This window comes from Mustela erminea, chromosome X (genome assembly GCF_009829155.1).
Source record: "Mustela erminea isolate mMusErm1 chromosome X, mMusErm1.Pri, whole genome shotgun sequence".
Taxonomy (NCBI): domain Eukaryota; kingdom Metazoa; phylum Chordata; class Mammalia; order Carnivora; family Mustelidae; genus Mustela; species Mustela erminea.
Window position 1 is genome coordinate 109,604,721 of NC_045635.1, and position 23,130 is coordinate 109,627,850.

Consider the following 23,130-nt stretch of genomic DNA (forward strand, 5'->3'; position numbering starts at 1 on the left):
ATATCCAAACCATCAGCAAATTCTATTGGCTCAACCTTCAAGATATACCCTCAATTGAACCACTTATCACCTACACTTTCATCATCCTAATTAAACCTCTATTAACTCCCAAATGGATTATTACAATAGCTTCCCAGCTCATCTCCCTGGCTCTGCCCTTGGTCCCCTGTAGCTTGTTCTTAAGACAGCAGCTAGGGTGATCCTGTTAAGACTATAATAAAGAATTTTTGTGGGGACACCTCGTGGCTCAGTCAGTTAAATGTCCGACTCTTGCTCTCAGCTCAGGTTTTGATCACAGGGTCATGAGTTCAAGCCCTGCACCGGGGTCCACACTGGGCATGGAGCCTACTTTAAAAAAAAATAAAAAGGAGAGAATTTTTTTTGTTTTGTTTTTCACCAAGGTAGAAAAGACTTCTCCATTCAGAATCCACTAATGGCTTCTTATCTCTGAATGAAAGCCAAATCCTTACAATTGCCTAGGAGGCATTACCTCACAGGCGCCATCTCCTACGATACCCTCCCCTATCCAGCCCCCACTCTACTGTAGCTCCAACAGTCTTGTTGCTGTTCCTTGAGGTAGGCAAGATCCTACTTCAGGACTTGTTCTTTCTACCTTTCATCGTTATGTTAGCTGATTTTTATTACATTAAGTTAAAAAGGTTTTTTCATATTCCTAATTTGCTAAGCTTAAGGGTTTTTATTTTTTTGTTAGAGGTTAGATTCACATACCTTAAAATCAAAAATTAAAAAGTCAACCATCTTAAGGTGAACAATTCAGTGGCATTTAGTACATTCACAATGTTGTACAGCCATCTTATGTTTCGTTCCTAAACATTTTCATCACACCCCAAGGTCAACGTTGTACCCATTAAGTAGTCACTCCCCATTCCCCACTGCCCTTTCCACCCCTGGAAACCACCAAATTGCTCTCCATCTCTATGGATTTACCTATTCTGGATATTATGCATAAAAGAAATTATACAATATGTGATCTCTTACAACTGTTTTTTTTCACTTTGCATGTTTTTGATGTCCATCCACCTTGTAGCATGAATCAGTACTTCATTCCTTTTTATGGCTAAGTATCACTCCACTGTATGAATACACTACAATTTATTTATTCCTTCATCTGCTGGTGATACTTAGGCTCTTTCCATCTTTCAGCTACTGTGAATAGTCCTGCCATGAACATGCACGTATGAGTATCTGAGTCCCTGCTTTAGATTCTTTTGGATATATACCTGGAAGCAGGATGCCTGGGCCATATGGTAATTCTGTTTTAACGTCTTGAGGAACTGCTGAACTGTTTTCCGCAGTTGCTGAGCCATTTTACATTCCCCTCAGCCATGTGTGAGGGTTCCAGTTTTCCCTTCAGGACTTTTGCATTTGCTGTTCTCTCTCTTGAATGCTCTTCCAACAGATAAGCCAGTGGCCCACTTCCTCACTTCCTTCATGTCTTTACTCAATGTCCTCTTCTCGCAGAGGCCTATCCTGACCACCAAATTTAAAATGGCAACCTCCCAACCCCAGCCCATACTTACCATCCTCCTTGCCCACTTTATTTTTCTCCATAGCATTGATCATCATCTAACATACTACTTAATTTTCTTAATTTTTACGTCTTGTCTTCCACCACTGAAATGTAAGCTCCACCAGGGAAGAGATTTCAGTCTGTCTTTTCCAGCACCTAGAATAGTGTTAGGCACATAGTAAGTGCTTAATAAGTATTTACTGAACAAGTAAGTGAGGCCCAAGGAGATGTTTTGGCAAAGTGAGGCAAAAAGGAGCAAGAAACTGTCTCTGTAGTTCAGAAGTTAGTTTTCTAAGAATGGGGATGGATTGAAACTGAGCCAATCACAAATTTTATTCAGCTGTAACCTTTTAAAAAGCACAAATGCAAGAGATGGCTATTTCTGAATCAAGTGAAAGAACTAGTTAGAAAAGCCTGGGGATAATGGGATCAAAATGTCAAACTAAAACTCATTTGCACCAATGAGTCAACTAACTGCTTATAATAAGCAAAAGTCAACTAACTAGCTATAATAAGCAAGCTTAATATTTACTGTTTGAAATGTTTTATTTAAAGAAAGTAAAAAAAAATGGTGCTACAGGACACAGGACTTTAAGAGTATTTTACTTTAAGAAAATGAACCTAATACATACTGTCAGAAATAGAATTCTATGGAAGAACAAAAAGATGTACCCCCACCTAAAATACTGCTATGGCAACAATGTGGTTTATCATATTCTCAAAATATAACAGAGCCAGGGGAAATATCTGTATATAAAAAGAGAATCTATATTGAAACCACAAAGAATTTATATCTGGACCAAACTTGGTGTAATTAGTACTGAATTTTTCACTTGAGAATGATTAAGACGGCAAAAGTCATGTTATATATTTTCATTATGATTTTTGAAAAGTAAAAAAAACCAGAGAAATAGATGGTAGATGAAGAATCATTCTGGGGACTGACACAGAAATAAAGATTCGAACATTGCCAAGTCTACTACTAAGAAACAAGTAGTAGTAGAAACACTACTAAGAAACAACACTTTTGGAGATTTTGGAAAATCATTTACAGCAGAAATCAGTCTGGAAAATGAAAACTAATGGATTCAACTTTTTTGACTATGTATTATAAGAAGTAGACTACGTAAGAGCTGGTCACTGAAACTGGTTTTCAATATGTTTCTGCTATAGGCTGAATGTCTAAATTCATATGTTGAAACCTAATCCCCATTGTGATGGTATTAGGAGGTGTGGCCTTTGGGAGATGACTGCATCAAGAGGGCGGAACCCTCATGTGTGGGATTAGTATCCTCCTAAATTAGACCCCAGAGAACTCTCTCACCCCTTCTGCCAGGAGGATATAGCAATATCCTTCTACGAACCAGGAAGTGGGTCCTCATCAGACACTGAATCTGCCAGTGCCTCAATCATGGACTTTCCAGTATCTAAAACTGTGAGAAATAAATTTGTGTTGTTCATAAGATACCTAGTCTGTGATACTCTATTATAGCAGCCCAAAGGGACTGAGACAGTTTCAAAGTACAATTGTAAGTACAAAGCACAAGTTCTGATGTTAAGATGAAAAAACTACTCACAACTAAGTCAAACAACTTCAGAGCCTGACCACCTTAATGGTTATTAAAGATCACAAAGGTACTTTGCCAGTCTCTGAAGTTCAAGAAATTAGTAAAATATACATAGTGAGCTTATAACTGTGCTGGAGGAAAGACTGCAAGATGCACTTGGTAAAGCTCTCAGTCTGTAGGCCAAGTAATCAGGCTTCCATGTAAGAAGCAAAATAATGCTCCCACTAACATGATAAAATCTAACAGCTTTTACATGAATAACTCCTGAGGCACTTTACCAATACAAATTTTATTAAAAAAATAAGTAATAACATCAAACTGTTCAGCAAATCTATATTCAATGTAACCAAAATAAACAAACACCAAAATAAAAAAAATATACATCTATATATATATGGGCAAGAAACAAGTGCATTTTTTGGTCCCAATATTTTCTGAATATATTATCTTTATCCAAAGGAATTACATTAATGGCTAAGAAGATATGTATTAGATGTACAGAAACATAACTTTAAAATTTATTTTAAGGTCTGTAGGAAGTGTTTTTTTTTGCCAATTCTTTATGTCTTTAAACTCATAATCACTAAGATAATGATAGTCCCAAGACAGAGGATGTAGTAATGTCTAACGGTCTGAATAATTACCCAAATCTAGAAGCTATCAATAGGCAGCTACATGAAATTTGTAGAGAATTCTAAAGAATTTCTTGAGGTTCTTAAAAACAAAACAAAACAAACACAAAACAAAAGTTTTAAAAAGAGGAGAGATAAAAGTGGACATAACAAAACACACATTAATAAATTTGGTGAAGGACAACATAAAACCAAGATAAAATTAAACTTTAAAAAATCTGAATATTAGTATTGCTGAAAACTCCTAGGGTTAATACTGGATAAAATTTCAAATGACGGTACAAATAACTATAACTTTGGAACTGTAATTTTAGAAACTTGTTTTCCAAGAACATGAAAGTAACCTTGGTTCCCTACACAACCAGTTTTTATATTCCTTGGACTGCATGCATACTAGACAAATATTAAAGGGCAGCAGCCAAAATGATTAAACTTCAACTTGGATGTTGAAGCACAGATTTGATGGGTCTTTCTTAGTTAGAATGAACCCATAAATATAAGTTCAAGAACCAAAGCCTCCAGTGGGAAGTTGTGCTCAATTTGGCGGGCCTTGAGGTCATCTCTGGCCAAATTAGCATCAGCCTTATGGGAGGCCAGTCATGAAGGAAGGGACTCTCCCCAAGGTCTGATTTCTTAAGGCCACAATCTAGAGGAGGTCTCACAGTCAAATAATTCACATTCCTTGGAAAGAGAGAACAGGCATCAGTTGTGTCCATCGAAGGGGGACACTGACCAGGAGTATCCTGGACATTTTTTGAAATTTCTGTGTTGCTTCTGCATCTGAAAAATACGAAAAATAGAACAATGACAGACAAGGAAAGAGGAAAAAGACAGCTATCTGACCTAAAAGTGAAATTAAGAAACCAGACAAAACAGACAAAGAAAATGAATAGCCATGTCATTTGGAATGCAATATTCTGAAGGCAAGTACAGCAGAGAAAAACACAAATTATTTTAAGCAAAGCAAAAAAAGACCATAGCAACAAAAGTTATTTTTGGAGAAAGCCAACTGGAGAAAAAAGCATATGTTAAGATATGTTAACCTGACACAAAGATAAGGTGGAATAAGAATCTAGTGCCATCTGAAAGCTGAAAAGAGCTGAATCAGAGCTAGTGTCATGAACTTGGCTGTTTAACCGCCTTCGTGTGAGAAAACACTTCAGAAGTTTGAACTTAGGAAACTGCCTTTGTGTAAGAAAACACTTCAGAACTTTGAACTTAGGAAATTCCAACTTGTCTTGCACCAGGTTGCACGAGCTCCATAGAGCAGGAATCTATTTCAACAAGCGGCTTTAAAAACAAAAACAAAAACAAAATACTTTAATATTTTTCATTTCTATTAATGATACATTTAAAAATGCAACAGTGCTAAAATCCATCAAAGAAAAATGCACCAAATGAAAATTAAACTTACTCAGAAGTGGGTTCAGAATTGGGTTCAGAATTGGGTTCAGAAGTTGAGGTACTTTCGGGAACTGAAATTAGAAGTGTTTTACGTTTAAAATGGTATAGATAATGAGTAAGACTATTAACTTAATACAGAAGAGCCCATATTGTGGCTGATCAAGAATACTGGAATAAATATCAGAAATTCCCAGAGAGGAAGACAAACCATAAGAAACTCTTAATCTCAGGAAACAAACTGAGGGTTGCCGGCGGGGAAGGGGGTGGGAGAGATGGGGTGGCTGGGCGATGGACACTGGGGAGAGAATGTGCTATGGTGAATGCTGTGAATTGTGTAAGATTGATGAATTACAGACCTGTACCCTGAAACAAATAATACAACTTATGTTACTAAAAAAAAAGAAATTCAAAGTAACACAATTATATATACATACCATTCTCTATTATAACTTGGCAAGTATGAGTTTTGCGTTGACACAAGTGTTTAGCCATACGGTCTAAAGCAGAAGAATCAGTTAGGAAGTCACATTTAAGGCACACTAGAGTAATGCCCCTATGAAGATAAAAAGAAAGCAAAGATTTTTTATCTTTTATGAAAGTCCATCTAGAAGTTCAATTATTATTTTTCCATGTAACAACTCTTGATTTGGTTTTTATGTGTCATGACCATCTATTTCCAATTTTGTTATATAAACCTGATTTACCTGAAATGGGACTCTAGAAAATGACAGAGCCATGTTTAAGTTATGCTAACAGTCAGTGCTTTGTAAACTGTTTCCTCTCATATTGGTTGCTAAAAGACAGGAGTTAAGAGACCTAAAACCCAGCTGTGGCTCCACTAACAATTTGTATAGCTTGTGCAAGTCACATTCTTTCTGTGCCTTTGTCCATCTGGAAAGCAAGGATATAATATTCATTCAATATACTTTTTTAAAAAAGATTTTATTTATTTATTTGACAGAGAGAGATTACAAATAGGCAGAGAGGCAGGCAGAGAGAGAGGGGGAAGCAGGCTCCCCGCTAAGCATAGACGCTGACGCGGGGCTCAATCCCAGGACCCTGAGACCATGACCTGAGCTGAAGGCAGAGGCCTAACCCACTGAGCCACCCAGGTGCCTCTCAATATACATTTTTTAAAAGATTTTATTTATTTGACAGAGAGAGTGAGTAAGGGAGAGAACAAGCAGAGGGAGAAGCAGAGGGAGAGAGAAAAGCAGGCTCTCCGCTGAGCAGAGCGCCTGATGTGGGGCTCAATCTCAGGACCCTGGGATCATGACCTGAGCCTAAGACAGACGCTTTGCCTAGCTGACTGAGCCACCCAGGAGCCCCTCAATATACATTTTCTGAGGACCTTCTTTACACACTCCATACTACTTGGTGTTGTGAATACAACAGTGAACAAAAAAGAGGGTAAACTCTGTGGAGCCTATAACCTGGTATCTTATTTTAGTGGTGATAAAATTAGAAAAAAATGGGAAGGTTTTAAAAATTAATCATGTACTTTAATTATTATTATCTGTCAGTTAACAAGCATAACCATGCTTTTACAGTCACTGGATACTTGGATAGGAATAAAAACCAGTAGCCTACTTTAGATTGACTTCCCCACTGTGGATTTATTCTTTTTCTTTTTTAAGATTTATTTACTTTAAGAGAGATTAGGGGTAGGGGTAGAGGGAGAGAATCTTTCAAGCAGACTGCCCCGCTGAGCCACCCGCTGAGGAGGACTCAATCCCAAGATCCATGAGATCATGACCTAAGCTGAAACCAAGGGTTGGATGTTTAACTGACTGAGCCACCCAGGTGCTCCTACTGCAGCTCCAGTCTTAACAGCCCGTTGTATATTTATACCTGGCTGTCATGCTGGCACAACAAAAATGATCTTCATAAGCTAAAATTGTACTTTCCTCCCCACCCCTGAAAACCATTCTTCCTAACTAATCTCTCTGATGATGTCATGCTCCCAACCAAAGGCTCAAACTTATCTTTTTAAAAAAGTATTTCAAATATTTTATCATATTAACAATTTACTGAGCACTTAACTCTGTGCTGGGCTGAGGGTTTTAGACATATCATCTAAATCTTACAACAAACCAAAGAGGTAGATATTAAAATTATTCCTTTTTTATAAAGGACTGGATTGGGTTTAATAACCTACCAAGGCCAAAATTAGATTGAAGTGAGTCCTTTGATTCCAGAGTCCATTTTCTTCTTCTTTTTTTTTTAAAGATTTTATTTATTTATTTGACAGAGAGAGATCACAAGTAGGCAGAGAGGCAGACAGAGAGGGGGAAGCAGGCTCCCCGATGAGCAGAGAGTCTAATACGGGGCTTGATCCCAGGACGCTGAGATCATGACCTTAGCCGAAGGCAGAGGCTTAACTCACTGAGCCACCCAGGCGCCCCAGAGTCCATGTTCTTAAACAGTGTGATAAACTTCATCACCTTAACCCAGATTCTTAATAAATCAATCTTGGGGCGCCTGGGTGGCTCAGTGGGTTAAGCCGCTGCCTTCGGCTCAGGTCATGATCTCAGGGTCCTGGGATCGAGTCCCGCATCGGGCTCTCTGCTCAGCAGGGAGCCTGCTTCCCTCTCTCTCTCTCTGCCTGCCTCTCCATCTACTTGTGATTTCTCTCTGTCAAATAAATAAATAAAATCTTTAAAAAAAATCAATCTTAACTACCATAATAGTCTTAAACAGTCCATGTGTCTCAGGTAGCTACATTTTACCTCCTATATCCTTCACATTGATCTTCCTTGATTCTACACAAAACACCAAGAATTTCCCCAAAGGGTCTAAACTCCCTAGCTTAGTTTTCAAGGATTCCACAATCCAGATCTGAGCTCAAAACTATTCCCCCAGACTTTGATCTTAATACTACGTTACATAAACTTCATGCTCCATCTAAACTGCACTACTGGTCATTCACTGCATATGGCTTTTGCTCTTTCCTTTCTGTACTTTTACTTACACTATTTCCTCCAACTAGAATGCCCTTGTGCTTCTTCTAGTAGAAGTCTCTCCTCCCTGTGACATCAGTAACTAACACAGCACTTATTATGAGTCTTCTTATATGACTGTAGTTACTTATATTCACACCTTATCATAAATTGTACATTCCTTGAAGGTTGGTACCAAGCCTTCTTCATCACTGTCAACTTAAAGGGAACTGCTACATTGTGTTGCAAGTAATAAGTGCATGATAAATAAAAAATGAACATTGTATTTTAACAAAACAGTAATTGCAAAATTTACTGTTTTATAGAATTATAAATATGCTAAGCCCCATACACAGAAATTAATCAACTTTCTATTTAAATATGAGGCCCACCCAAGTTAAGAAAAAAGCATCTCTGCTCTTTAAAGTCATAGAATCAATTCAAGAATCAAGCACCAAGCACACAACTGAGCTTGACAACAGTGAGGTAAAAATCAAATTAAATTCTCTAATCTTTATAATTAATAAATCCTTTTCATTCTTATAAAATTTTTCAGTAAAATTCTACTTCCTCGAATTTAGTAATATTTAAAAAAAAGCACAAATATTTTTACAATAGAATCAAACTTTCCTTTGCCTATGAGCTGTTGGTCCAACACCATCCACATATGTAATTTTCAACATATATACTAATTTACTCAAAATATTTACAGAAAGCCTACCATGTGTCAGGCACTATTCAATGCTCAGTAAAACATCTGGCATAGACAAATATCCAAACCATACATATTCTAGTGAAAAGACACAGATGATAAACAAAACAGTGAAGTATATACAACATGCTGGAAAGTAAAAAGTGAAGAAAAATAAACCAATAAAGGGAGATAGGGACTGGTGGGAATGGGGCCCTGGGGAAAGAATGCTATTTTATTTTATTTTTTAAAGATTTATTTATTTATTTGACAGACAGAAATCACAAGGAGGCAGAGAGGCAGGTAGAGAGAGAAGAGGAAGCCGGCTCCCTGCTGAGCAGAGAGCCCGATGTGGGGCTCGATCCCAGGACCACAGGATCATGACCTGAGCCGAAGGCAGAGGCTTTAACCCACTGAGCCACCCAGGTGCCCCAAGAATGCTATTTTAAATGGAGTGGTCAAAGAAAGCCTCATTCACTGGACTAGAGACTTGAAGGAGGTGAGAGAGCTAGCCATGCAGGTATCTAGGGAAAAGTCAATAAAGCAGAAAGAATAATAGACACAAAGATCCTGAGATCTATCATCCCTTCCTCCACTTTCCCACTAAGCCAAAGCATCAAAATAAGTACTGGCTAAATTTAAGTCTTTGTCTTAGCCTGGTGCTACCAAGATCTTGGCACTGCAATTTCAAATAGCAATGACAATGTGAGCAAAATAATTAAAACAAAGGAATATGAAGTCAAAAGAAATTAAAAAAAAAAAAGAAATCAGAAGAATGTGGGAAAAAATGATGCTTAGTGGGTTCTGAGCCAATGGTGTGTAGTATAATCAAAAGTTAACTATCAATGCCTAGAAATGTTCATCAGCAATTCCTTTTGTAAACAGGTTGTGCACTCTTATTTCAAAATTTTAAAAACCCTAAGAATTATGAAGGCTATATATTGATCAAAACCAGTGTTATTCAACTTACTAGATATCTTAAACATCTTTTTAATCTTCAAATATTGTTGGAGAGCCTTATTTTTTTATTTTATAATGCAAATCCATGAAAGTTTCATCTTAATGCCTAATACCACTGAAACAAAGTTAGCCAGAAAACATAGGTTTACTTCCTCTTTGATCTATGATATAATTAATAGAACTGTCTTATGTCTGGTAGTAACCATTCATTTTCCAAACTACGTACTTAAGCATCAGGTTAAAAAGAAGTTACTGTAATTTTTCAAAAGAGAGAATGGAAAAGATCAACTAGTTACCTGAGAGTTCCAGAATGCTTCTTAAAAATATAAAACCGTTTAGTCGGATGGTTGCTATGAGAGCTGGAGAGACAACAGACAAATGAGATTTTATTATACAATAAATCATAATAATTTTATGACCATATTTCCAAGTCCATATTTAGTTTATTAGTTTTGATTAAAAGGTCATGATCTAAATTATTAAATTCTATTCTTCTGTTTTAATTCAAGTTTTTTATCTTACTTTTCATTTTATCTATATATTTTCTAACAACATATTTCCCTGAGAATATTCTTTTTTTTTTTCCCTGAGAATATTCTTAAGTGATTGGTACCCTCACCATTATAAAAAAAAACCAAAAACTTTTCAAAGTTAAATAAGCAAAGAGCATCAACTTAAATCTTTACAACTATTAAGAGTTGAAAACAATTTAAAAGGTATTTGCTAATAATGCATATTGCTCTAATATAAATTGTTATGAATAACTATCACTTTCTTATCTTTTTTTATCACTTTCTTATCTTAATATACTTAGCAAGTGGGGAGATCTGAATGATCCTTGAAGTAAATGCTACTTGGGCTAAATTACATTACCTTTACCTACCATCAGTAAAAGGAAACATTTAAAGAACCTTTTGCAATTATTAGGAGAGCCTTTAGGGAAAGCAAAGCAGAACTCATGAGTTAAAACAACACTTCTTCTATGCACAAAACATCAACAACACAAAAACACTAACCAAATTTTGCAGCCAATGGCAATAGCTTTTATACCCCCATCTATTTTTATATTTTCAAAAGACTTATTTATTTGAGAGAGTGTGTGTGTGTGTGTGTGCATGAGCAGGGGGAGGAGCAGAGGAAGAGGGAGAGAGGATCCTCAGGCAGACTCCCTGCTGAGTGTGAAGCCTGGCATGAGGTTTGATCCCAGGACCCTGAGATCATAGCCTGAGCTAAAATCAAGAGTCGACCACTTAACTTACTGAGCCACCCAGGTATCCCTATACTACTCCCTTTTAAATTGATAAGGAAAGCTTTCCTATATTAGAAAGTCAGGCAGGATTAGCCAGGACTGGCATAGCACAGTATTACTCAAAAGTGTGGTTCAAAACAGCATCCATATCAGCGGGGAACTCATCAGAAATACAAAGTCTCAGGTCCCACTCTAGACCTGCTGAATTAATTGCTGGCAGTGAGACCCAGAAATCAGTTTCAACAAGTTTTTGTGGTGATTCATATGCAAGCTAAAGTTTGAGAAACACTAGCTGCCCTAGCTTGCACCGACAGACCCAATCCAGCCAACACACCAGGTCAATGATTATCATTAGACAAAAGGTAACTATCACCAGCATACCATGGATGCATCGGAAAAAAATGATACTGGCTAGCAATAATCCCATGAAAATAGCTGCAGAATAGGTACCATGCCGAGTATAAAGAACTGCTCTCTCAAGTAGATAAGACAGACACATTTAATATAAGGCAGAAGAGCTGAATGGTATAGAACTCGAAGGAATGATTCCTATGAGTGGCTGTGGTGATCAGATTCTTCACAGAAGAAGGTAAACTGAGAGGGAGGGAGAGGGGCAGTCCAAGGAATAACAAAGAATAAGGAAAACCACTTTAGAGACTGAATATGAAACAAACGATATGAATATGAAACAAACTATATGTTTGGGGAAATTAATTTGGGGGGCCTGACTTGTTACAGAGTTGGTGTGGACTGGGAATAAAGGTACTCAGCCTCTGAGAAAGTAAGACTCTGTAGGTACAGAGCTCAAGTCTACAACAAAAGTCCACACTGGGTCAGGGTGTATCATTCAGGGGGAGGTACCTGAGGCAACAAAGTAAGCAAGACGCCACTGAATTAGAGGGAAGGCAAAGGCCCTTAGAAAAGTAGAAGAAGATACTTCCAGTTCTTTATGAGGCTAATAATAAATAAGTGCTCCATGTGTGTGATGACAATGCAGTAGAAGGTTGGGCCTCACTGGAAATTAGGAAAAGGTTATAAAGGAAGTCTGAGGCCAATGGGAATATTTTGGGATAGTATGGTATTGAAGGCCTAGAAGACAGTTGAAGAAGCTATGGAAAATGTGAAGCAGGAGGACAGAATGACCATGGGTTTAAGAATCATAAAAATATTTTCCAATTTAATGTCCTATAATTTAGGGGCAGAATTAAAGCTCCATTGGAGCAGCCATGTGTTTGGCACAGAATAGAAGACCAGCATTTGTGATTGTTGTCAAAATGCCAACATTTTTCACAGAACTAGAAAAAAATTATCCAAAAGTTTGTATGGAACCGCAAAATATATCCAATAGCCAAAGCAATCTTCAAGTTATGAGACTGATGCACTCACTACCTACTGCGCTAAGGAGGCACCTCAGCCAAAGCAATCTTAAAAAAGAACAAAGCACAGGCATCACAATTATAGATTTCAAGATATACTAGAAAGCTGGAGTGATCAACACAGTATGGTATTAGCACAAAACAGATACATAGATCAATGAACAAAACTGAGAGTCCAGAAATAAACCCATACTTACATGGTCAATTAATCTATGACAAAGGACACAAGAATATACAATGGGGGAAAAGACAGTGTCTTTGAAAAATGGTACTATAAAAACTGGACAGCTACATACAAAAGAATGAAACTGGACCAATTTCCTACACCATACACAAAAATAAACTCAAAGTGGATTAAAGACCTAACGTGAGGCCTGAAACCATAAAACTCCTTGAAGAAAATATAGGCAATAATTTCTTTGACAACAGCTGTAGAAATATTTTTCTAGATATGGCTCCTCAGGTAAGGGAAACAAAAGCAAAATTAAACTACTGGGACTACACCAAAATAGAAAAGTTTTTTTTGTTTTGTTTTTTTTTTTTTTTTAAGTAGGCTCCACGCCCAGTGTGGAAACCAGCACAGGGCCTGAATTCACCACCCTGAGATCAAGACCTGAGCTGACACCAAGAGTCTGAAGCCCAGCTGACAGAGCCACCAGCTGCCCTCAAAATAAAAAGCCTTTGCACAGCCAAGGAAACCATCAGCAAAACAAAAAGGCATCCTACTAAATGGGGGAAGAAATTTGCAAATATTATCTCTGCTTCTCCCTCTGCCCCTCCCCTGCCCAACCTGTGCTCTGTCTCGGCTGTATCTCAAATAAGTAAATAAAATCTTTAAAAAGAGTACGCTTATCTTGATGAACACTGAACAATGTACAGAATTGTTGAATCATTATATTGTACACCTGAAGCTAATGTAACTGTATGTTAATTATACTTCAATTTGCAAAATATGAGCATTCTTCCCAGCAGTATACTGAGAGAAAGATTTGCTGGGGCCTGGTTTAGAGCAACCAAGGTAGAGAAAGAACTGCAGTAGCTGGGAGGCAGAGTGGTAAATTGTAGAATGTGGACATTCAGGAAGCCGTTATGAATGGTGGCACATCAAGAGAGCACCAAAATCTTCAGAAACTTAAGGACAGAAGACATGTACAGACATTTCTCCAAAGAATACATCCAGATGGCTAATAGGCACATGAAAAGATGCTCAGCATCACTCATTATCAGGAAAATGCAAATCAAAACTGCAATGAGATATCACCTCACACCTGTCGGAATGGCTAAGATCAAAAACTCAAGAAACAACAAGTATTGATAAGATTATGTAGAAAAAGGAACCCTCATCACTGTTGGTGGGATGCAAACTGGTGCAGCCACTGTGGAAAACAATACGGAGGTTCCTCAAAAGTTAAAAACTGAACTACACTAGGACCCAATAATTGCATTACTGGGGTTTTACCCAAAACATGCAAAACATTAAATCAAAGGGATACATGCACTGCTATGTTATTATAGCATTATTTATAATATTCAAACTATGGAAGCAACCCAAGTGTCCAGAATGGATAAAGATGTGGGGTGTGTGTATGTGTGTTTGTATGTATCAGCCATAAAAAGAATGAAATCTTGCCATTTGCAATTAAGTGGATGGGCTAGAGGTGATATACATAATACTAGGTGAAGTAAGAGAAAGACAAACACCGTATGATCTCACTCATGTGGAATTTAAGAAAAAAGCAAATGCTTTTTTTCTTAAGGACAGAGAACAAACCGATGGTTATCAGAGGGGGAGCTGGGTGGAGGAATAGGTGATGGGGAGTAAGAGCACACTTATCATGCTGAGTGCTGAGTCATGCATGGAACTGCTGAATCACTATACTGTACACCCGAAACTAATGTAACCCTGTATGTCAACTATACTGGAATTTAAATGAAAAACTTAAAAGGAAAAAAAATGTCTGAGGCAAAAAAAGAAAAGGTAATGAAATAGAGGAGTAGCCAAAAGGGAAGGAAAAAATGATGGTAACATAGTAAGAGAAGTTGAGGAGAAGATTTTCAAAAGTGAGTGATCGAAAGTATCAAATATTCTAAAGAAGTCACAGAAAAGTAAGAATGAAAACTAGTGAGTACATTTAGTGATTAGGATATGACTGACTGATAATTTTTAAAGGGGCAGCTTTAACTAATAGGTGGGGGTGATACTCAAATCACAAAGGGTAAAGAAGTAGCAAATAAGACATTAAAAAAAAAACTCTTAAAAAATGTTGACAGTAAAAGGAAGACAAGAAAATATGCAAAGTGAAGGCAAATCTCGTTCATCCTAAAAAAATGTCTGAAAGTATGTGCAGGCAGAAGGAATGTGGTAGAAAGAAAGAGATGAAATGAAGATACAAAATAACTGAGTAAGGCTATAGAGAAAATGGAAGACACAAGGGGCAGGATTTGCTTTCAGAAAGTGAGAAATGTCTTTTTCTGAGATTAATGTCTGGATAAAGGGAGAAAAACTTGAGGTAGAAAAAAGTTAATCTTGGTAAAAATGAGAAGGATGACCTCTGAGTAATTAGTAGGAACAAGACTAAAAACCAAGAGACCAGAATAAAATCCAAGGGTATTGAAAACGATTTAAAAAGATGCTGTAGATTAAAAAAACAACAACAAAGAGGTATTTTTAAAAACAAAGAACTAAATTAAAGTTAAAAATCACAAATTCAGAGCTAATTAAACCAAGTGCAGTTGGTAGTTTGGAAAGGAACACAGCGAAAGATCGAAAAGGATAAGAGATTCATGGATAGCAAGGTTAAACATGTCTGAAGATGTAAAGGATTCTAGGATAAAGAACAAACAACATTCAAAACAGATGACCTTAAGGGTGAGGTTGATATGAAGTCAGACTGGTGCTGCTGGACTGGAAAGAAGGGTCAAGACTCTAAAAATCATTAGAATTCAAAATGAATGAATATTGGATATGAAGAGCGGAGTTGGGACCGTGATAAGGAAGGGGGTAGAACAAGTAACAGAGGTCTTGTTACGATCTGCAAGATAAACCACTTTTATTGGTTATATCTTATTTCTGACTGAAAATAAATGGAACTACCTCAGTTTGAATAATCAACTTAGCATATTTATATCTGAACAATTTTATGTATTAAAAAAGTATCCTCCTTGGGACGCCTGGGTGGCTCAGTTGGTTAAGCAGCTGCCTTAGGCTCAGGTCATGATCCCAGTGTCCTGGGATCGAGTCCCACAATGGGCTCCTTGCTCGGCAGGGAGCCTGTTTCTCCCTCTGCCTCCGCCTGCCATTCTGTCTGCCTGTGCTCGTTCTTTCTCCCTCTCTCTCTCTGACAAATAAATAAATAAAATCTTAAAAAAAAAAGTATCCTTCTTGAAAGAATAAAGCAAGCTGCTACTAATGAGGTCCAAATGAAAGTAATGTGGTCTCAGAAGTCCTTCTCAAGCCTACAGTACATGGTAGGCACTCAAATAATACAAATTGAATTGAGGTATGAAAAGGAATTCTAATAGTAGCATCATGACTAGAATATCCCTATAGTCTCTCATTTCACATTTCATTGATTGAATGTAAAGATAAATGGCTTGAAAGACTAAAGAACAGAAAGACGGTTGAAAGGAAGGGGGAGAAGGGAGGGAGTGGTAGGGGAGAGTGCACTCATGTGAGCGCCAGTAATATTCTTAGCATCTTTGATAAACGGGGAATCTCTCAAAGTGACTGCTTTGAAGAGGATAACACTTACGTGGTTACATGTATTTATTTGATAAATATTTTGAAAACATTAAAAATTTTATGTTTGAGAATAATCACATTTTAAAGGACTTAGAAAAACAAACTCAAAAAACAAATTCACCAAACAAACCTATTCTAATTTCATTGGTCTAACTGCTCTTAAAAATTTCTGTCCCCCTAATTTCATGATTTATTACACTGGAAAAAATGTTAAATAATATCCTAGAAGTTCTCTATTAGTCAATCCTTTTAGCTCCTTGATGTGACAACTAATAGGACAACTTAAGATTTAAAAAAGTCATGGGGATAAAAGGCACAGCACAGGGAATATAGTCAGCGGTACTGTAATAGCGTCCTGTGGTGACAGACGGCGGGGACACTAGCGGCAACACAACTCTAGACTTGTCCTACCTGAAACTCAGGGAACATTATGTGTCAATCAGTCTTCCGTAGAGACAAAGCAAAGCAAATTACACGGCAATAAACAAATGAAACAAACAAACAAAAAAAGATTTAAAAAAACAAACATCTTAAATGGAATGTTGATTGGTGGTACACGTATTTAACTTACCTCACCATATGATTTATAAAGGCTTTGTTACAGTTAGTGTTGTATTTGCAAAAATTACAGTGGATATATATTGAAAAGTGGCTTGCAAAATCTTTTATTTTGGAATGACACTCAATGCACTTGTGAACTCCCCGACGACACCTTATAGAGACAGGAAAAAAAAGATGAAAACATATCATGAAACAAAAATAATAAAGCAAACCCTTATTAATGTTTTATTAACTGAAGCTAAGATGTTTAAATTAACATCTTTAAGTACAGACATAATTTGAAGTTGCTCAAATTTGATTTGAAACAATAAGCTAGAATAAGTGTCGAAAATTAAACAGTTAATGTTTCCCTGGAATAAAAGGGATCACATTAATCAATTCAACTATCACAAGATATAAGCACAAAATAGAATTAGTGGAATTGATAATTATACAATGAACACCAATTCCAGTTCCACTCAGCGGTTGTAAAGAGTACCTTTTTATTATCTGCTTAGCCTTTATGTCAGACAAGTGATCAGAAGTAACCACGTAAAGGACCTTTGTGATATGATAAATTATATTAAAACAAACCTTTAATATTTCATATTCAATTAGTATTACATATCAGGAATAGAAGATATTACCTTAGGTTCTTCAAAGCTATGCTGATTTTATTCTTTCTGTTGCGCTGTTTCTTTTGCTTGTAAGAGGTTTTAGTCTTGCATTTAGATGCACCTCTACCTCGCTTACTGGCATTAGGTTTAGTTGCATGAGGCTTACTTGCCTTAGATTTACTTGCATTAGATTTTGTGGGATTCTTAGCAGTTGTACTTTTAGACTTTGCAGGTGAGAGCTGAAAAGAAGAAGTGCTTGGAACGCTACTACTGGGAGATGAAGTAACTGGTTTTGAATGAAGCGGTCCAATTGAGGCTCGAATAGTAACCTATAAAAAAGAAGGCAAAATATATATACACATTTTAGAAAATTAATCCTCGCATTAATATTAAAAAGTTCACTGTGTGCCTCGACATTATAGTCCACTGTTTCTTTTTAAGATTTTATTTATTTATTTGAAAGAGAGAGAGATCACAAGTAGGCAGAGAGCTAGGCAGAGAGAGAGAGGGGAAGCAGGTTCCCTGCTAAGCAGAGAGCCCAATGCGGGGCTCAATTCCAGGACCCTGAGATCATGACCTGAGCTGAAGGCAGAGGCTTGACCCACTGAGTCACCCAGGCACCCTTAGTCCATTGGTTTTTGACAAGGGTACCAAAACAACTCAGCGGAGGAAACATTACTCTAATCAAACAAATGGTGCCAGCACAACTGGATATCTAGATGCAAAAGAATGAATTTGGACCCCTACCTCATACTAGATACAAAAATTAACTCAAAATGTATCAACTGTAAGAGCTAAAACTACAACTCTTAGAAGAAAACAGGAGTAAATCTCCATGATTTGGGGTTGGGCAATGACTCCTTACATACGATAGCAAAAGCACAACAACCAAAGAAAAACATAGATTAAATGGACGTCATAAAAATTTTAGACATTTGTATTTCAAAGGACAATGTTAAGAAATTGACAAGACAACCCACAGAATGAGAGAAAGTATTTGCAAACCGTATTTCTTTTTTTAAAAAAGATTTTATTTGTCTGAGAGAAAGCGCGCAAGAGAGAGCATACAAGGAGCTGGATGCAGGACTCAATCCTAGGACCCTGGGATGATGACCTGAGCTAAAGGCAGGCACTTACCAACTGAGCCAGCCAGGCATCTGGCAAGTCGTATTTCTAATAAGGGACCTGTATACAGAATATATAAGGAATGGAAAGTAGACTCAATAATACCAGCTTCAACAAAGGATGACATTCAAGGCACTATGATAGATGCTAGGGACACAAAGACAACTCACTGACTTAGTCTACAGTTAATCTAGCTGCACTCACTACAAAGGATGTGCTCCAATGTAGCATGTGTCAATTAACTCAAAAAACAATGGGTACTAGTTTTTCTTTCCAAACATAAGAATGACAAAACCTAAGGGATACCCGGGTGGCTCAGTCGGCTAAGTGTCTACTTTTGGCTCAGGTCATGATCACAGGGTCCTGGGATCGAGTCCCGCATTGAACTCCTTGCTCAGCAGGGAGCCTGCTTCTCCCTCTGCCTGCCACTCCCCCTGCTTGTTTTCTCTTTCTCTGACAAATAAAATAATAAAAAAAAGAATGACAAAACCTAAAATTAAATCTTAATGACAAGCAGAAGTTAATTTTTAATATTATAGAAAAAGCCAGGCAGGAATTTACTTGTATTATCACACAAAATGTTAAAATACAACATATTTTTTAAAAATTTTTTAAAAAGATCTTATTTATTTATTTGACAGAGAGAGCTCACAAGTAGGCAGAGAGGCAGGCAGAGAGAGGGAGGGAAGCAGGCTCCCTGCCGAGCAGAGGGCTCCATCCCAGGACCCTGAGACCATGACCCAAACCGAAGGCAGAGGCTTAACCCACTGAGCCACTCAGACGCCCCAAAATACAGCATATTTAAAACTCACTTTTGTACCAGGAGGCAATCCTTCTAGCTCTTTAGGCTTTATAAAGGTCCGATGCTGGGTCTTGTGATCCAGTTTCTCTTTGCAGGTCAAAAACTGTAGTCTGCATTTTGTACAACGATGAACTCCTTTTTTCTGTTTACAAAAAAAAAAAAATTAAAAATACTATCAGAAATAATAACTTCTACCACCACAAATCCTGGAACCTGAAGTTGCTCTAAATTGTAACGGCTAAATAATTTTTAAAAACCAGTATTTTACCATATCCCATCATAAATAATGCCAAAATATTATTTCATTTTTAAAAACACTGCTTGCATTAGTATTTGTGTTTCAAAAGTATTTGTGGGGTGCTTGGATGGCTCAGTCAGTAGAGCATACAACTCTTGGTCTCAGGGTTTTAAGTCTGAATCCCACATTGGGTGTAGACATTTACTAAAAAAAGAAAAAAGATCTTAAAAAAAAGTATTTCTTACCACATAGGCAATCAAAATGAAAACTGTATCAGTTACGTTAAAATGTGATGAGTCCTATACCTTTGTAGCATGAAAGTTTTCTTAATTATAAATTTGAAGTATAAACCATTCATTTCAATGTTCAAATGTATTCATTTGAATACATTTGAAGTATAAACACATGATTCCATGAAAATGAGTTATACTGTATTTTTATCCTAGAAAAGACCAAGTTATTTTTAATTTTTAAAACTTCTATTTGCTTCATAAAAAGTTGAAATTCTTATAACCAAAAAATTTAATTAATTTAATTAATTTAAATTTAAATAGACACAGGTGGCTAGTGGCTGTGATATTGAACAGCACACGTGTAGAAGTACAAATCAGAACAACTGATCCCAATTACTGTCAGAGAACCCCTTGACTAGGTCTTCTCAGGCCTATTATTATGTTATCGGTGGGAATTGGGACCCAAGAGAGCTCTAAGTCATTGGCTCACAACTAGTGGGTCTTCTAATATATATTAACAATTACAGTCTTTATGTATATGCTCTAATTAAAAATATATTTTATATTTATATGTAAATTTAGAACATACAAATGCAAAAGAACGTTTTCTCCAAAGCTACATCTCCACAGGCCTGTCACTATTTCTATGTTAAGCACAAAACAGTCATTTAGAAGAAGCGAATGAGTTAAAATAAACGAAAGTAGCTAGCAGTTACTGGTGCACAGCAGGCATTTGATAAATAAAATTTCTTTAAAAATTTCAAAGCAGGGGCGCCTGGGTGGCTCAGTCAGTTAAAGCATCTGCCTTCGGCTCAGGTCATGATCCCAGGGTCCGGGGATCCCTGCTCGGCAGGAAGCCTGCTTCCCCTTCTCCCTCTGCCTGCCGCTCCCCCTGCTTGTGTGTGCTCTGTCAAATAAATAAATAAAATCTTTTTAAAAAATTTCAAAGCAATATGGAAATATGTTTCTATATTACTGTTTTAGGTTCATTTTTAAGACAATTTTAAAGTATGGTACATTAGATCATATCATAGGTACAGGCAATGTAAACAGATTATTCACCTAATACATGCTTAAAAGAGAGGAGAAAGGGAAAAAGATCTCAGTCAAGAAACAGACAGCAAGGTAACAGGACAGAAAGAAAAGTCCCCAGAGTACAGTCTGGAAGTCTTTTCTCTGCTGGTACCTATACCTCACCTAGTTTCACGATTTTAAATAGTATCCATCCAGTTGCCTACTCCACATCACTACTTGATATCTAATAGGTATTTCAAGTCTACGTGGACAAAATTGAACTCTAAATTTTCCCCTGTTCACCCTGAAAAAAAAAAATCTGTTCCTTGCTTAGTCTTCCCAATATCTCAATAATGGGAACACCATTCTTGGTAGTGGCTCAGGACAAAAGAACTCGGTTACTCTTAACTCTTGTCTTTCACACCCCACATCCAGCAACCCATTAATAAAATCTGTCAGCTCTACCTTCACGATCACCTGTTCAGCCACAGTATCAGTCCAAACCACTCACCTGGACTCTAACAATAGCCTCCTGCCTTCTTGTTTCCACTCTTTCCTCCTAACAGTGTATTCTCTCCATAGTTTCCAGAGTCATCTCTCACATGCTTAAAGCTGCCAATGGCTTTCCATACCACACCAAAATCCTAACTCTGGCTCACAAGACCCTACGCCATCTGCTCTGCTCTCTACTGGTATGATCTTCTTTCCTACTACTCTTCCTCCCACTTGTTTGCCATGCTCCGGCCACACTGGCCTTCTTGCTGCTCCTTGAACATCTAGATATATGCTCACCTCACTGCCTACTTACTGTTCCCTCTCCTTGGAATGTTCTCTCCCAGATACCCACATAGCTAACCCCTTATTTACTCTGGAGAGGCTCTCTTTGCCCATCTAAAAAACAGAAATGGCTCCTTTACCTCCTAAGTCATGGCACTCACAGCCCTCACGTGTTTTCTTCCCATGGTACTTATCACCAGCTGGCATACATAAACATTCAGACATAATACACATACTTTTTTTCACTACAATGCAAATTCCAGAGAGCACAAACTTTGCTTTGCTCACTTCTGTGAAACAGTCCCTGGCATAATTAAGCACTCAATAAGTATTTGTTAAATAAGTAGTGAGGCAGACAGCAAGAGACTGACAGAGCGTGCGCAAGAGAAGCAGGCACAATTTAACTAGTTGAAAATGTCTGCCATTTCATTGAATGAGCATTTACGCAGCACCCTGGGATGGGAGACATTAAGCTACTATTCCCTTAGTTGGACTCAAGTCTTGCATATCTTAATGCATGTATGCTTGAGATGTGGTAAGGAGAATAATATAGTACATCTTTAAATAATACGACATTCAACCAAAAAATTGGTGATCTGTTTCAAGGATAGAGAATAACTTGTTTCATTTGAACTTCCTGACAAACACACTGTATTGTTTGGGTGATCTGAAGAATTCTGAAGGCTAATTCTGACTATCTGTAACATCTGATTTGAGACTTAGCTTCAGTAAAGGATATGACTCTAGTAAAACCTTGGGCTTTAAGTCTATTTTTGGCTTTGCGCTTTATTAGAGAATATGACACCGGGCAAGTAAAATATTCTCTCTAAATCTTTGTTTCCTCATCGATGAAATGAAAATGACCACATACCTATTTTATAGGGTGGCTGAGAGGACTAAAACAAAATAATGGAAGTAAAAACACTGTGACTGTCATACTGCATGTGATTAGTATATATTTACTTTTGATTTTTTTAAAGATCTAGTAAGAATACTCGACATATCTAAGGTCCCTCACCCTTTCTTAAAAGTTGGGCGAACTGTATTTGTTAGCTCTAAAATCACTTCAGACATGATAATATATTCCTTTCAGGAAAAGGTTACAACTAAAGTCTTTAAAAAGAATAAAATGAGCCATATATTCAATAATTCCTAATATTTAAAATCATACTTACATTATCTCAGTTACAAGTATAATCTTGCTCAGTGACAGTTTTTGAGTCTTCTGTGAACAACTATGTAAACTGCAAGTGCTTTGAAAAATGCTTAATGATCCTTCTGATTCAGAGAGTCTTTCCTTGGGGCACCTGGGTGGCTCAGTGGTTAAGCCTCTGCCTTTGGTTCAGGTCATGATCTCAGGGTCCTAGGATTGAGCCCCACATCGGGCTCTCTGCTCAGCGAGGAGCCTGCTTCCCCCCTCTCTCACTGTCTGCCTCTCTGCCTACTTGTGATCTCTCTGTCGAATAAATAAAATCTTTAAAAAAAAAATAGAGTCTTTCCTCTGTTGTCCTCTGTTGACTGCTGACCGCCTAACTCTTAGGTACTCCAAACTCAAAAACTGGGCACCAATGTTGTGTCAGTAGTCCTCAAGACTACTCCCAGAACTTATAGGACTTAGAAGTTGTTAAACTCATAGATAACGATTTATTATAGTGAAAGGATACAGAGCAGGATTAAAGGGCATTGGGTGGA

General features: G+C 37.3%; 1 protein-coding gene across 4 annotated transcripts in view; it reads right to left on the reverse strand.

Annotated features, from left to right (window-relative positions):
- Positions 1-3,372: 3,372 nt before the first annotated feature.
- The window catches only part of ZNF280C (zinc finger protein 280C), a 64,273-nt gene continuing 44,515 nt past the window's right edge, over positions 3,373-23,130 (reverse strand). For 3 of the 4 annotated variants that reach the window (XM_032330655.1, XM_032330653.1, XM_032330654.1), the window contains exons 14-20: positions 19,187-19,318; positions 17,280-17,578; positions 16,664-16,804; positions 10,022-10,084; positions 5,570-5,688; positions 5,146-5,206; positions 3,373-5,021 (exon numbers count right to left, since the gene is read on the reverse strand). In XM_032330655.1, coding sequence (XP_032186546.1) covers positions 5,006-5,021; positions 5,146-5,206; positions 5,570-5,688; positions 10,022-10,084; positions 16,664-16,804; positions 17,280-17,578; positions 19,187-19,318 — 831 coding nt within the window. In that variant the 3' untranslated portion in view covers positions 3,373-5,005. Of the gene's footprint in view, positions 5,022-5,145; positions 5,207-5,569; positions 5,689-10,021; positions 10,085-15,654; positions 16,382-16,605; positions 16,805-17,279; positions 17,579-19,186; positions 19,319-23,130 lie in introns of those variants that run through there. The other variant, XR_004282535.1, reaches the window with a different exon arrangement.